This window comes from Physeter macrocephalus, chromosome 4, assembly GCF_002837175.3.
Source record: "Physeter macrocephalus isolate SW-GA chromosome 4, ASM283717v5, whole genome shotgun sequence".
NCBI classification, from domain to species: Eukaryota; Metazoa; Chordata; class Mammalia; order Artiodactyla; family Physeteridae; genus Physeter; species Physeter macrocephalus.
In genome coordinates, this window is record NC_041217.1 from 141147846 (window position 1) to 141164786 (window position 16941).

Here is a 16941-nt window from a genome sequence, read left to right on the forward strand (position 1 = left end):
TATGTATAGCTGATTCACTTTGTTATAAAGCAGAAATTAACACACCATTGTGAAGCAATTATACTCCAATAAAGATGTTAAAAAATTTTTTAAATTAAAAATTTTGTTAAAAAGAAATGAAGGAGGGCTTCCCTGGTGGCGCAGTGGTTGAGAGTCCGCCTGCCGATGCAGGAGACACGGATTCGTGCCCCGGTCCGGGAAGATCCCACATGCCGCAGAGCGGCTGGGCCCGTGAGCCATGGCCGCTGAGCCTGCGCGTCCGGAGCCTGTGCTCTGCAATGGGAGAGGCCACAACAGTGAGAGGCCCGCGTACCGCAAAAAAAAAAAAAAAAAAAAAAAAAAAAGAAATGAAGGAAACAATGGCAAAGATCAGTAAAACTAAAAGCTGGTTCTTTGAGAAGATAAACAAAATTGATAAACCATTAGCCAGACTCATCAAAAAAAAAAGGGAGAAGACTGAAATCAAGAGAATTAGAAATGTAAATGGAGAAGTAACAACTGGTTCAGTCTCAGGTTGTGCTTTTCTAAGAAGTAACAACTGTCACTGCAGAAATACAACGGATCCTTAGAAAAGATTTTCTAAGAATCCTTTCTAAATACAATCGATTCCTGCAAGAGGGAGGGGATATGGGGATATATGTATATGTATAGCTGATTCACTTTGTTATACAGCAGAAACTGATAGACCATTGTAAAGTAATTATACTCCAATAAAGATGTTACAAAAAATAATAATAATGTAAAGAATAAATGAATGGAAAGTAGAAAAAAAAAAACTTAAGTGCAATTAAAATAAGTGAACTGAAAAAGAAAACAAAAAAAAGAATGAGCGATTCACCAAATAAGAAATAAACACATTAAAAATATTCTTGAGAAGAGGACACTGGGTTGGCATTCTTCTAAAATTATAATGCTAAATGCTGATGAAGGGTTTGATGAAGAAGAGGGGAGTATAAATTGACAATCTCCCTTGAAAGCTATAGGGGAAGGCTATTTCAGGAATATTAAAAATATTTATGGGGCTTCCCCGGTGGCGCAGTGGTTGAGAGTCTGCCTGCTGATGCAGGGGACACGGGTTCGTGCCCCGGTCCGGGAAGATCCCACATGCCGCAGAGCGGCTGGGCCCATGAGCCATGGCCGCTGAGCCTGCGCATCTGGAGCCTGTGCTCCACAATGGGAGAGGCCACAACAGTGAGAGGCCCATGTACCACAAAAAAAAAAAAAAAAAAAAATTATGTCTTTTGTTCTGACAAATCTTTTATGAATCTATCTGTCCTAAGCTAAACAGAGATTTGGTTGAAGATTTATGTACGAGGATGTTCAACACAGTATTATTTAACATAGAGAAAAACCTGTACAATATAGATTAATGGTTTAGTATGATTATTCATAAAATGGTATATCACATAACTATTAAAAATCATATTTTCTTAGAACATTCAGTGTCATGTGGAAATGTTCATGATATAATATTTAAAATTGAAAGTATGGAAATTTATTTACACGGAATGACTCAATTTTGTAAAATTCACACACAAACACACACACTCACAAACAACTGAAATATCAGAAGGAAATCCACAAGCATGTTACTAATAATTATCTTTGGGTTGTAGGATTATGGGTGATTATTAGTATCACCTTTATACTACTCTATATTTTCCCAATTTCTACAGTGAGCAGTTATTAATTTTACTACTTAGAAATTATAAAAAAAAGGGGACTTTCCTGGTGGCGCAGCCGTTAAGAATCCGCCTGCCAATGCAGGGGACAGAAGTTCAATCCCTGGTCCGGGAAGATCCCACATGCTGTGCAGCAACAGAGCCCGTGCGCCACAACTACTGAGCCTACGCTCTAAAGCCTGCGAACCACAACTACTGAGCCCACACGCCACAACTACTGAAGCCCGCATGCCCAGAGACCCTGCTCCGCAACAAGAGAAGCCACCGCAATGAGAAGCCTGCACACCACAGCGAAGAGTAGCCCCCACTCGCTGCAACTAGAGAAAGCCTGCAAGCAGTGACGGGGACCCAATGCAGCCAAAAATATAAATAAATAAATAATAAGGAAGTTATAAAAAAGGAAATGGTGGCATAAAACATAAATAACTAACAGAAAATAAAATTATATAGCCACTCTAATCCTGACTACTCAGTAAGCCAAACAGTCCACAATTGGTTAAATTTGGATAAATTATAATTTCAAATATTCAGGGAGGATCCTGAACAGAAAGCAAATTAAGAAGAAGAAAGGTACACCAACTGAGGTCCAATCCTCCTACAATAACACAACAAACTCCCAATACATGAATTCAGTAGCATTTCCCTACTTAACGCCTACTGAAATTATAACACCTAATTAGAGAATTAGTTATAGCTGACTTACTCCCTTACAGAAAGTCTGTAAATGATTATTTTGTTTTGAGGAGGGGTTATCACATAAAAATAAAAAATGCAAAACTGCAGATGGAAATTTTTAAGTCAGTAGTCAACAGAAGATAATGCAATCTGTTTACTTCTGCCTGCAACCACAAGTTAGTCTAATGATGTACTGTCTCTTCTTCTAAATGATTAATGCTGAATTAAACACTTTCCTTCACAACTGGGCTGGTTTGTAGTAATTCTGCATTTGCATAAATGAGCGAGCTCTAAAGGATTGAGTTGAAAAGGTCAGCTATCAGCCCAACCACAGATGACTTCCGCTAAGACTTACACAGTTCCTAAAGGTTCTTCTAATTTAAACATTTTTTATTGTCTAAAAATGTTGTATTTTGTCTTACGCAACTTGTATTGCTTTAAAAGTATACTCAAATAAATTTGCAAACAAATTTCATATTGAAATCATTTTGGAGAACACACTGATTAAAAGATGTCTTCATTAAAGTCCTTTGAAAGTAAAGGATTATTTTATGAAGAACTAATCATAGACATATCCCTAATTTTCATCTTTAAAAAATTCAGATTTTTTCACATACCAGGTTTACTTACGGCAAGACACCCCTTCTGTGTAGGTTAGGACATAGTAAAAGATGACCTAAGATCAAGGCCAGGATCCTTGTCTCTCTGTGTCTCACTTCTTTCATATATAAATTGGGGATACTTCCATCTAATGTATAAGGTTATGAGAGTAAAGTGGAATAACAATGTGATACCACTGGATCCAGATCAATGATTGTCAAACTTTAATGTGTGTCAAATCACTAGAGAGGGATCATTCCCAGAGTTTCTGAACACAGTGCCTAGTTTATAAGACAGTGGTAATAGTAGTTGTTACCACCACTATTGCTACTATTTCTACTAAGCAATGGAACATGTAGAACATTAACATCAGAAAATTTTTTAATTGCATTAAACTGCACTGTAATTTAAAGTTCCTTATATTTTACATTAATTCCTTTTCTGACAAAATTATAAAAGTTAATTATAAACTAGTTGACAAATTTCTATAATACCTTTTTTGTAGCAGTTAAGAGAATGGCTCTAGAGCACAACTGTTTGTGTTCAAATTCCAGTTCTGTAATATACCACGTGTCTGTGGCCCCCAGTTTCCTTATCTATAAAATAAAAACAATAATAGTACCTACTTCATAAGGTTGTAAGAACTGAACGGCTTAACCTACATAAACCTCTGAATAGTGCCTGGCATAAAATAAACATTTGATAAATGTAGGTATCATTATTATTATTATTACTATTATTCCAATATACTATCAGTAACATTATAAATATATATATATTTATATATACATTAAAGCATTAAATAGGTTTAATTTTATTTGAAGGTAAAATTCAAATAACTGGGTATTTTTCTAATTATTAGTATCAACTATAGACTATTTAAGTCTTTTATTAGGTTGAGACATATGAACTGCTGAAATGTAACTACTTTTGACTGATAAAAACAGTACGTACTTTCATATGGCTGAAGCTAGTAGCTTTCACCCCAACCTCTCTGATCATTCCTTTGAGCCCGTTGATGGTTCTACTCTAGTGCACTCCAAGGTTTGGTTTTCAGGTCTCTTTTCACTCAGATCTCCCAAGGGGTTCATACCCACTACTACTACAATTTTAACCACAGACTGAAAATCCAGAGGTTTTATCTAGCTCATAGATACATTTTGTTGGCCTACATAATTGTTTTTTAAAACCTGAAGATTTAACACTCCCATATTCAAATTCTCACGCACAAAATAATCTGGATTTCTGGCTTCTCTTGGAAAACTGGATGATCTAGCAACACTGGACAAGCATTACCAAAAGCCTACAACTGTCTGGAATTAAGTAGCAACTACCACTTCAAATAGGGCATGAGTTCTCTAAATTGCTAGTCTTCAGTCAGCTTTACTCTTCACTCATTTACTTATCTGCCTAGCCCTGAGGCATTCAATTTTTCAAATTTTAATTCTATCCTATCTTCCAGCAATATGTTGATAACCACTAATCTCCATCTCCAGCCCAGACTCAGATCCAACTGGCATCACCGTCAATACCTGTGAGTCTCACAGACACCTCAAATATAAGTCCCTCACCACCTCTGTTTTAGATTCTCTATTTCAGACGTTGACAACATCCAAACAAAACAGTAAGCCAAGCCTTACTAACATGTTTACTACTCTCATTCTCTCACCTCCCATTTCCAAGCAATCAACAGTTCCTAAAGATTTATCAATACTTCCTAAAAATCTCAAGTCTATTTTCCTCTTCTCCTTCCCCACTACCAATGATTTAATCCACTCAGGGCCTTAACAATCAAGGCTATCTACCTAGAGCCCCTGTCTTACTCCGTCTCCTCTCTGCTTAAAACTCTGCTTCATTGGCTCCTCACAGACTCAGGATAAAAATAAAGCCTTTTCATATTAGATGTAGGCCTCTGACTATTTTTACAGCCTAATCTCCTGCCCACTGTTCTAAAGGTACCAAACATTCATAGTTCTTTGAACATACCCGGTAGCATCATATTTCCATACCTTTGTACACGCTACAACAACCCATCTGCCTGGTAAATTTCTGTTCAATCTTCAGAACTCTACCAGTTAGAGGAGGTAAGGAGGGAGAGGTGGGAGACAGAGCCTGGTGACAGGGGACTTTTAATTTTTATATTATATAATTCTGAACAACTCAAAATTTTTAGAACTAGTATAATTTTAAATTTTGATTATTTTAAAAAGAATTACTCGGTAACAAGAAAAACTGCTCTTCTGTGCAGCACTGAGTGATTGTCTCTTTTGCCTCTCCATTATTTCAGTGTCCTATACATATTTCTACTACTACAGCATATTTCATACTACATTATATACTTCTTTACAAGCTCCTTAACTTCCTGGCTCATGTCTTATTAACCTGTATACCCTCAGTTCTGAGCACAGGAAGTTACACATACTATACATACATTGAATGTTTGAACTCAACAGCCAGTCTAATTAATACCAAGACTGCTTTCCACATAATGTCTAGCCAAGAAGCCAAATACAAAAGACTTTGGCTGTCTGATAGGAAAAGTGATCATTTTTTGCTATTGCTCAAAAGGAAAGAGCCGGTTTATAAAGATGAATTGGCAACTATTTTCTTTTTAATCTCTGAAGAATGACAGAATGAAGCTGTAGTTTTCAAACCTTTTTACAGCTCTAACATGCTAGGATTGTAATTTCAATTATTACCTAAAGGGGAAAAAATAGAGTATTTCTTTTTCAAAACTGAAGTTAATTTAAATTAACTTTGTTTAAAGAATTTTATGGCATCTCTTTAAAACTGGAGATATTCTGAAATATCAAGTTACCAGAACTGGGAATCATTAGAATGAAAAATTATCTGTTGTTTCAGGAAAGTTTGTTCTCTTCATGGCACCAGTCCTCTCAATTATTAACAGATGATGTTTCAGGATACAGGACATGTAGGTCAGTTAGAGATTCAAACCATAGTGGAAATAAAGGTGGTGGGTAATAGCTTGCCTACATATATTTCCATACATTTGACTTTCTTTCTTGTTACTATGGACGAACTGTCCATGCTCCCAGCCAAAGGTAATGCCCCACCTGTGCATTAGCCCCATCCTGTCTTGCGTTCTCAAGGATATTGATCCAATAATTCTCCCCTTTCTCTCTTGCATCATCAATTTTTCCCTCACTACTGAATCACTACCAACAGCATAAAAACATGCTATTATTGCTCTTTAAAAAAAAGATATGTCTGGGCTTCCCTGGTGGCTCAGTGGTTGCGCGTCCGCCTGCCGATGCAGGGGAACCGGGTTCGCGCCCCGGTCTGGGAGGATCCCACATGCCGCGGGCCGGCTGGGCCCGTGAGCCATGGCCGCTGGGCCTGCGCGTCCGGAGCCTGTGCTCCGCAACGGGAGAGGCCGCAGCAGAGGGAGGCCCGCATACCACAAAAAAAAAAAAAATAAATAAAATAAAATAAAATAAAGATATCTCATCTTTATCTCATTTCCCTCCTCCAGCTACTACTATATTTCTCACCTTCCCTTTACAGCACAACTTGAAAGCACTGTCTATACTCTCATCTTTAAGTTGCTCTTCTCAAGGTTACCAATAGACTCTTAATTGTTAAATTCTGTGATCATTTCTCAGCCCTCAACTTTCTTGATCAGGAGCATTTGACACAGTTGCTGATGCCTCTCACCTCCTAGAAACACTTTCTATCTTGACTTCCCGGGTACCACATTGACCTGGTTTTTCCTCCTCCTTTTTGGTTGCTTCTTTTCAATCCCTTTTGCTAGTTCCACCTCATCTCTGTGTCTTCCAAATAAATGTTGGAGTGCTCCAGAGTTCATTACTTGGACCTCTTCTCTTTTCTCTCTACACTTATTCCCAAATTCTCATGGCTTTAAAAACCACCTATATGTCAATGACTTCCAAATTTATTTCTTCAGCCTGGACTTTTCTCCTGAATCCCACACTTCAACTGCCTACTTGACATTTCCATTTGGATGTCTGATAGGCATCTAGAACTTGATTATAAGTATGTCCAAGGCTAAGTTCCTGATGCCCACCTGCTGCTCCCAAACTAGTTCCTCCTGCAATCTTCCACACCTCAGTTAATGGCAACTCCATTCTTGTTGCTCAAGACAAAAATATGGTGTCATCCTACACTACTGTCTTCCTCTCACATGCTAGAGTTCAACCTTCAAAAAAATATAATATCTAACAACACACTACTACTTAGCAATATAAAAGGAAGTACCAATATATGCAACAAGATGGACGAATATTAAAAACATTATACTGAGCTAAAATAAAGCCAGACAAAAGAGAATACATACTGTATGATTCCATTTATGTGAAACTCTCCAAAAAAAAAAAAAATCTAATCTTTAATGATAGATCAGCAGTTGTCTGGAGCCAGAGGCTGGGAGTGGAGACTGACTGAAAGAATAAAAGAATCTTTTGGGTGATAGAAATGTTCTACATCTTGATTATGGTAGCAGTTATATGAGCAAGTAAATTTGTCAATATTCATTGAACTTTATAGAGTGTACATTTTATTGTATGTTAATTACAGCTCAATAAAGTTGATTACCCACACAGGCAGAATTCGACCACTTCTCACTACCTCACTACCCTCACTGCTACCATGTGGGAGCCACCATCATCTCTCTTCTGGATTACTATAGCCTCCTAACTAGTTTCCCTACTTCTGTTCCTGCCTCCTGCATTTTATTCTCAAAACAGTGGCCAGAGTTGATACTGTTTAAAAATCACATCATGTCACTCCTCTGTTCAAAACCCTCTAATATGGCTTCTTAACTCAGTAAAATTCAATGTCCTTATTGTGCCATATAAGGCCTCCCACGATGTTACCTCTTAGACCTCATCTCCCACTACCCTCCCCCATGGTTATCTGCACTCCAACCAGAACTGCCCTCCTTGCAGTTCTTCAAATATGGCAGGCACACCCTTTTGCACTTACTGTTTCCTTTGCCTGGAATGATTCATCATCACCCACAACAAAGCCATATAGCTTGTTCCCTCGCTTCTTTCAGGTCTTTCCCCGGCCATCTAAAATTTCAAACCACCCCCCTACAAACACACGCGCGCACACACACACACACACACACACACACACACACACACACATACACACCCTCACTTCTATTTCATTTCTTCCTTCCCTGCTTTTTTTTTCCTCCCCAAGGCTTAGCACTGTCTGTTTACTTATATTTTACCAACTTATCTTGTTTATTGGCTTCCTCCTCTACCAGGCTGGATGCCCCAAGAGGGGAATTTTATGTTCACTACTGTATCCCCAGAACTTAGAATAATGTCTAAAATAGATGTTGAATAAATGATGAATGTATCTGAACAAATTCTAGCTTTCCCTTTAAGAGCTGACAGTAAGCAGAATTTGTTTTATAGATGCATCAACTGACACTTCACTTGCTTTCAAAAATTCTGTTATATTAAACTTTAAAAAGTCAACACATTTACACACATGCTAATGTGAATCATCTAAACTTGCTTTCAGTTCTAATCAAGAGTATAAGATCTATCAGACATTGAAAACTTTTATCAGATTTTCAGCTATTTTCTTATAAGCAAGGACCTATGAATGTGAAATAACTCATTACTGCCAAGAATATAGAGAAAGAATATTATCGAGTTCTTTACAAAAATCTCATGTTGCCTGAGACTCCCATAACTATTATAGTAGAAAAGTATCCATTTAAAAAATACATATAACACTTCATTCATCCTTGTCATTTAAATGATTCATTAAAGGAATTGCTTGTTTTATAAGCAAGCCACATAAATATGGAAGTGTTAAAGGGGAGGTCAGTTTAACATAAATAATTTAAATCAGAGAAGGTAGAGGTGCCTTTGCTCTAGGGGCCTGGGTCTCTTCTCCTTTAAACAGGCAAACAATACAGCTTCTGGAAGTCCAAAGAAGATGTCTCCTTAGTAACTGCAGAGGAGATAATTCCATACTGCAGCCTTCACCTGCATCTAGCAGCTATTACTTGAAACACATTAAAGTATTCAACTTCATTTAAGTAAAGAGTTCCAGAGTGTGGGCATTATCTGCTTTCATTTATAAGCAGCATTATATATTTAACCTAAAAATAAAGGCCATGGGCTTTCATAATAAGATTTTTAATGTTTTATGAAGAAAATTTCAGGAGGACATCATTAGTATATAGCAGTCTGAGTAAAGAATATGACCAAACATAATAAATACTTTAAGAATGCTTTTTCCTAAAAGCATTAGAGACATCACGAGTGAGTACACTGGTTTGTCTTTATTATATATAAGCTGGATCTTTCATTTCTATGTGCCAATTTCTTAAACAAGACAATGAAATAAAATAACTTCAATATACTATCCTAGTATAGAAGGACAATAGCTGTCGGAACATCTTGTATAACATATCTGGTCACTATTAGACTTCATAACCAAAACATTTGTAAGCTATAAATTTACTATTTCTTTATCTTGGTATGCCTAGCATCTGTCACAGTGTATTGTCACTTGTAATTCAAAGAAAGTGCAAATATTCTCAATTTTTAAGTTTCTTGGACTGCTTTAAACATAAAATAGAGGTTACTCTGGATAGGCAAAATAGCAAAAACATTAGTAACAAAGCTAACAGGCACTCCTAATAGATGAGAGGTACATTAGGACAGGATCATTAAAATTGACTTTTATTTGCTGGTTTAGAGTTTTCAAAGCAAGATGAAATGAGAATGATCATCTAGTACCTTACCCTTTCTACCGGTGAACCATAGCATGCAATGCCGAAACATAGCAGTGGCAGATGGCATTTGGTGTTATGAACTATAAAAAGGATAACAGCAGAGAAATGATGGCTGGCAGACAAGACGCAGAAATGCAGATGAAATGAATGCAAACTTGTAGTTCTTGAAGCAAAGCAAAACCTTTAAGCCAAAGGCTGCTTACTAGCTTCAATTTAATTTATGTTTTGAGTTTTACACGGACAAACACTGCAGCCTTCACAATCAGTCTTTGGACTTTTCATGCAGAAGCAGAGCCACACTCCTCGATAAAGAAGACCAGCAACCTTCTGCAAACACAAGCCAGCAGCAGCAGCCCGTCACTCTCTCCCTTCACTGATTTTCATCGTTTCAATTTTTAATTTTCAATTGCAGCCAGATCCACAGTAGTTTCAAATAGATCTGTATCCACTGCAGATACGATTAAATCCCTGCCTAACCTGCAGTACCACTTCATCCAGAACGTTCCTGTGCACTCGTTCATGCAGGATCAGTTGCAAAACCATTCAAGTCACCCAGCAAACAACCCAAAAGAGAAGGAAAGAAGCAGCTGGGACTATGAAGAGAAAGAATCTTTTCTTTCAGCTCACCCTGGAAATGGAAGGTTTTCTGATCAACAGTTATTGTGAAGGTGCTGTCGTCCTCATCGTCTATACCAATCACAGCTCCCTGTGAAACAAAGAGCAAAATCCCAATAAGGCAAACAATGACATCAGCAATATTCACTACTGCTACAGCCTTGTAATGCTCAATGCACCGACAACACTGGAAGCAGGCTAGACACAGAAAAGGGGAATCTGAGACTCTAGCTTTGCTTAAGGAGGAAGAGCTAAATGAGCGGATGGCAGGGCACTGTAGTACTCTGCAAGGGTACTTTCTACCCTTGCTTAAGGGGCATGGATACGGTGGAGGAGGAGGGGATAAACATAGAAGCTGAGTCTAGAATCTGTTTAAGAGCCAGACACTGATCCTTTCGGAGCTTTAGATTGCTCTCCAAAATGGGAGTCACCGGGTTGTTCTGAAGCTCAAAGAACACAAGTGCTCTTCATCAGGCTGCTTCTGTGTTACATTTGTTAGTTCAGAAATGCCAGGCAACAATTGCTTCAAAACACTGTCCCAGTGGCTTCTTCAAGGTATGCTCTCAAAACCACCTGTCCATGGCTCTGCTACTGCACTTCCACATTATACTGTGATTATCTATGTCTGCCTTCTCCCACTGAACTGCTACAAGATCTTGGAAGTCAAGGACTACTTTATTTATTTTGATACATGGCACTCAAGTACACACACAGTATATGTTTTCTAAATAAAAGCATGAACAACTCTCCAAAAGAGGGGGGGCCTGCATTTATAAGTTGTTTGTTTCAGGAAGGTGGATAGAGTGGGTTTTAAACTTTTTTTTTTGGTATTCAACTATATGCAGTATATTAAGACAACAGGAATTAGGAGAGCAACATGCAAAATAGGGAGTCTACTGGTCAGTGTCCTTAAGAAATAAGTGTCTTAAGTATTCCAGAGAGAACAGCTAGAGAACATGGCACAGGTATAATGCTCCAGGTTGGTGACAAAACAAGCAGTATGCCACAGACAAAATTAGGACCTTGTAAATGGGGATTGAAAGGACTTAAGGGGCCAAGATACCTAATCCCATGAAAAAAAAAGGCTATCCCAGGAGGATTAGGTAATAGAGCCAAACATTTACAGGTTACCACCACACCGTCCAAAAGTTCGTTTTATGTCACTTTGTCTATTCTAATGCAGGTCTTTCACAAAAGCAGTCTGCAACTTACAATGGCTTGACTTATGATTTTTCAACTTTACGATAGTGTGAAAGCAATACACATTCAGCAGAAACCATACTCTGAATTTTGAATTTTGATCTTTTCCTGGGCTAGCAATATGTGGTGATACTCTCTCATGATGCTGGGCAGCAGCTCCCCGTCAGCCACGTGATCACAAGGGGGAACAAGATACACCGACAACCATTCTGTACCTAATCAGCCATTCTGTTTTTCAGTACAGTATTCAATAAATTACATGAGCTAGTCAACACTTTATTATAAAACAGGCTTTGAATGAGATGATTTTGCCCAGCTGTATGCTCACATAAGTTTTCTGAGCACGTTTAAGATATGTGAGCCTAAGCTATGGTGTTCAGTAGGCTAGGTGTATTAAATGCATTTTTGACTTATGATATTTTCAATTTACAATAGGTTTATTGGTATGTAACCCCATTGTAAGTCTGTACCTGTTTTCACTTACCAAAAGAAATCTGGAAATTTTCCAGAAAACAGGCGAAAAGCGAAAATCACATTCAGCATTTGTTTTGCCCTGAGCCGTTACAGAGGCAGTGTTCACGCCAAATAGCAAGAGTAGAACCGCCAAGCTCCCTCCCCAGGAACTACACTCGGCATCTCAGCATCAAGCTGCCACAGCTTTGAACTGTGTCTGTGAGCACCTGGGCTTTACCTCTATCTATTTTGCGTATCTGTTAGGAAGCTGCAACCTAAGGTAATTGCTTTTTCACTTTACCCATTTCGCCTTACAAAAGGTTTCATAAGAACATTCTTCTTTCCGATAGGAGGGGAAACGTGTATTTTTTTCTTCTCAGAGGCTGTCTGGATGAACCCCAACTCTATCCAAATCCCATCAACTTGAATTACCTTAGTTATTCCTCTGTATCATATTGGGTAGGGATTTTTATCCCCATTTTCACACATGGAAAGTGTATCCAGAGTATAATGACTTACCCAAGGTCATACAGAGTTAATGGCAGAACCAGACCATTGGATTGGTACCTACTTATTCCATGACAGCAAATAAAGACATACCTTAGTGGGTAAGCATGTGTGGGAACAACTCATTCTGGTTAACTTAATTTCCTGGTTAATGGAGCTAACCTTCTAACTTATGATGTATCAATTATTTGTTGAGTCATAACTAAATACAGCATATGTGCCAGATACAGCCTTGGAATATATAACAATAATGCCTCCAGTAGAGGAGATAAAACATGTAAAGACGTTAAGTATACATAATATAAGGCAAAAAGTGATGTCTACATGGATGAACTTTGAAAACATGCTAAATAAAAGAAGCTAGTCAAAAAGGACCACACGCTGTATGATTCCATTTACATGAAATGCCCAAAATAGGCAAATTCATACAGACCAAGAGTAGGTTAGTGGTTGCCTAGGGCTGAGGGGCTGGAGAAGGAGGTGGGGTAGAATGAGGAATGACTGCTAATGGGTCTGAGTTTCTTTATAGGGTGATAAAAAATTCTAAAATCGACTGTAGTGATGGTTGCACAACTCTGTGAATACACTAAAAACATTGAATTGCATACTTTAAATGGGTGAATTGTATGGTATGCGAATTATATCTCAACAAAACTGTTATATAATTCACCACAATTCCAAACTCGGGTTCTTTCTTTTTGGTCCCTTAACATAAATTCACCAGTTTAGACCTAGTCAACTCAGATAGAAACCTCTCGGTTCTAATACTTGTTCTCCTTTATTGCATCACCACAAGTGGTGCTCATTCCACTTCTGAACTAAAATCTCAAATTCGCCAACTCTTCTCCACCCTATGAATTGCTACTGCCCTATTTCAGGGTTTCATCACTTCTTGCTTGATGAAGCAATCTGTCTCTTTAAGTCTGGCTACCTTTAGTCCACAGTCCTTGCTATTGCCAGAGTAATATTTATAAAGCACAGACTCTTACAGGAGACCCAGATACTTAAAACTTTCCTTGGTTCTCCATGAACTATCAGATAAAGTCAACATTTCTTCATAATGCCATTCAAGATTGTTCAAAATCTGGCCCAACCAACCTTTCCACTGTCATCACCTAGCCACTTCCTCCTCACCTCACAGAGATCCTATATATACTCAGCCTCAACATGTCTTCCATACACTGAAAGAAAACACCAAGAAATTTCACATTTTCATGTCCTCCCTCAAGTTCAATCCCCCACCACTTGTTAAACAAAAGCAAACCCCCACATCTCCCCCTAGCTACCACCTCCTTTCTTATTGCTTTCACAGAGGAACTTACTAAAAATTGCCCACACCTTAACCTTTCATCTACTCCCAGCAATTGCTTCCTTCCCCACCTCTGCACCAAGCTTCACTCTCACAGGTCTTCAATGACCACTTTACTACTCTAGAGTTTTGTCATAGAGCACCACTCTGAAGCATTGCTGCTGCCCCTGACCACTTCCTTCTTAAAATTCTCTCCTTCAATGACTCTTTATTACCTAAGCTGTGCTTCAGAAACATTTCTACCTAAGTATCTTTGACAACCTATATGGAAAAAGCATTATTTCCTGGTCCATTACACTTTTCCGCTCCTCTATCCAAAAGCTTCTTTGAAGACTTTGGAACCTACCTAACAACCTCACACTCCAATCCAGTCTTGCCATTACCCTAAGCATTCTTCAACGTACAGAGGCATAATTCATCTGACACTCTGGCCTCTCAGTTTCTTGATTTATTCAACTCAAATAAACTTCATTGCCATTCTCCTTCATTCACTCATTCTCATGGCAATTCCCTAGACCTGGATATAATATCATATCCAATATGACAGCCATTAGTCACATGTGGGTATTTAAATTTTTATTATAACTAAGTAAAATTTTAAATAAGCTCCTCAGTCATATTTCAAATAGTCACATGTGGCTAGAGACTATGGAACTACACAGTGCAGACACAGAACATTTTAATGACTGCACTAAATTCTACTAGACACCATTGCCCTAGACCATGTCATCACAGAGAACTAAACCATAGTAAAAAGTTAACACTGCCAGTTATTGAACTGGCAGTAATAAGCCAGCCACTATGATAAGCATTTTACATACATCATTTGAAAACAACTTTATATGGAAAGGTAACATATACACAAATCATAACTGTACAAGCTCAATGAAGAAACGCTCTCCTTGTACCCTGCCCTAATCATTAGCCTTGTCCTCCATCCCAAAGGTAAATAGTATCTCTACTTCTAACATTAAAATTAGTTTTGTCTGTCTCTGAACTTCATACAAATGGACTCATACAACATATTTTCTTCTGTGTCTGACTTCTTTCACTCAACATAATGTTTGTGAAATTCATCAAAGATGTTGCATATAGCAATGGTTTGTTCATTTTTATTGCTATATGTAGTATTCCTTAGTATGAATATCCACAATTTATCAGTTCCACTGCAGATGGACATTTATGTTGTTTCCAGTTTTAGGTTATTAGAATCAAGCTGCTATGACATTCTTATTCATCTTTTGTTATATATATGCTTATATTTCTATTAGACACAGTCTAGGAGTGAATTTGCTAGGTCATATGGTATGCACATGCTAATTTTAATAGACACTGTCAAACAGTTCTCAAAAGTAGCTGTGCCAATTATACTCCAACCAAAGGTGTATGAAAGTTTCAACTATTCCACACCTTCACTAACACTTTTTTACTTTAGTCATTCTGGCAGGTGAGTGTTACTAACTTATAGTAGTCCCAATTATATTTCCCTGATAACTAATGAAGTTCAGTATCTTTTCATGTTTGTGACCATGACACTATCCTCTTGTGTTTTTTTTTGAACAGAAACAGTTCAAGTTTCTTGCCTATGGAATAGACTGGACTACCATTTTCTAATTATCTGTAGGAGTTTTTTATATATCCTAGACATGAACCCTTCACTAGTTATGAATTAGGCAAATATATTCTCCCACCCTGTTGCCAGCCTTTGTACTCTCATAATGATGTCTGTTCATGAAGTGTTAACTTTAACGTATGAAAATGTATTGGTTTTACACCTTAAGATTGTGCTTTCTGTATCTTCTTTAAGAATTCATTCCCAATCCCAAGACCATGAAAATATTCTCCTATGTTATCTTCTGGAAATCTTTACATTTGGGTATCAGGTGGAGTAAGCCCTCCAACATTTTTCTCTTGGCCTTTCTAAATTATAAATCAACATCAACACCATGGTCATAGCCAGTTCTCCCTAGAATGGCAGGTGAGAAAAAGTTGCCATCTCTACTGGGGTCTCTTTGTTGACTGAGAAGACAGAGATCAAAAGTGGGTATTCCTGGAGCAGAAGCAGAAGAACTACAATCCTGCAGCCTGTGGAACAAAAACCACATTCACAGAAACATAGACAAGATGAAAAGGCAGAGGGCTATGTACCAGATGAAGAAACAAGATAAAATCCAAGAAAAACAACTAAATGAAATGGAGATAGGCAATCTTCCAGAAAAAGAATTGAGAATAATGATAGTGAAGATGAGCCAGAACCTCGGAAAAAGCATTGAGGCAAAGATCGAGAAGATGAAAGAAATGTTTAACAAAGACCTAGAAGAATTAAAGAACAAACAAACAGAGATGAACAATACAATAACTGAAATAAAAAATACACCAGAAGGAATCAACAGCAGAATAACCGAGGCAGAAGAACGGAAAGTGACCTGGAAGACAGAATAGTGGAATTCTCTGCTGCAGAACAGAATAAAGAAAAAAGAACGAAAAGAAATGAAGACAGCCTAAAGAAAAACAACTAAATGAAATGGAGATAGGCAATCTTCCAGAAAAAGAATTGAGAATAATGATAGTGAAGATGAGCCAGAACCTCGGAAAAAGCATTGAGGCAAAGATCGAGAAGATGAAAGAAATGTTTAACAAAGACCTAGAAGAATTAAAGAACAAACAAACAGAGATGAACAATACAATAACTGAAATAAAAAATACACCAGAAGGAATCAACAGCAGAATAACCGAGGCAGAAGAACGGAAAGTGACCTGGAAGACAGAATAGTGGAATTCTCTGCTGCAGAACAGAATAAAGAAAAAAGAACGAAAAGAAATGAAGACAGCCTAAGAGACCTCTGAGACAACATTAAACGCAACAACATTCGCATTATAGGGGTCCCAGAAGGGGAAGAGAGAGAGAAAGACCGGAGAAAATATATGAAGAGATTATAGTTGAAAACTTCCCTAACATGGGTAAGGAAATACCACACAAGTCCAGGAAGCACAGCGAGTCCCACACAGGATAAACCCAAGGAGAAACATGCCAAGACACAGAGTAATTAAATTGGCAAAAATTAAAGACAAAGAAAAATTATTGAAAGCAGCAAGGGAAAAACAACAAATAACATACAAGGGAACTCCCATAAGGTTAACAGCTGATTTCTCAG

The 16941-nt window shown here is 37.8% G+C and overlaps 1 protein-coding gene across 4 annotated transcripts in view; it reads right to left on the minus strand.

Moving 5' to 3' along the window:
* OSBPL9 (oxysterol binding protein like 9) overlaps positions 1–16941 on the minus strand; it is a 176755-nt gene that overhangs the window by 105079 nt on the left and 54735 nt on the right. For all 4 annotated transcript variants that reach the window (XM_024119634.3, XM_024119635.3, XM_028489401.1 and 1 more), the window contains exon 3: positions 10330–10408. In XM_024119634.3, coding sequence (XP_023975402.2) covers positions 10330–10408 — 79 coding nt within the window. The remainder of the gene's footprint in view (positions 1–10329; positions 10409–16941) is intronic.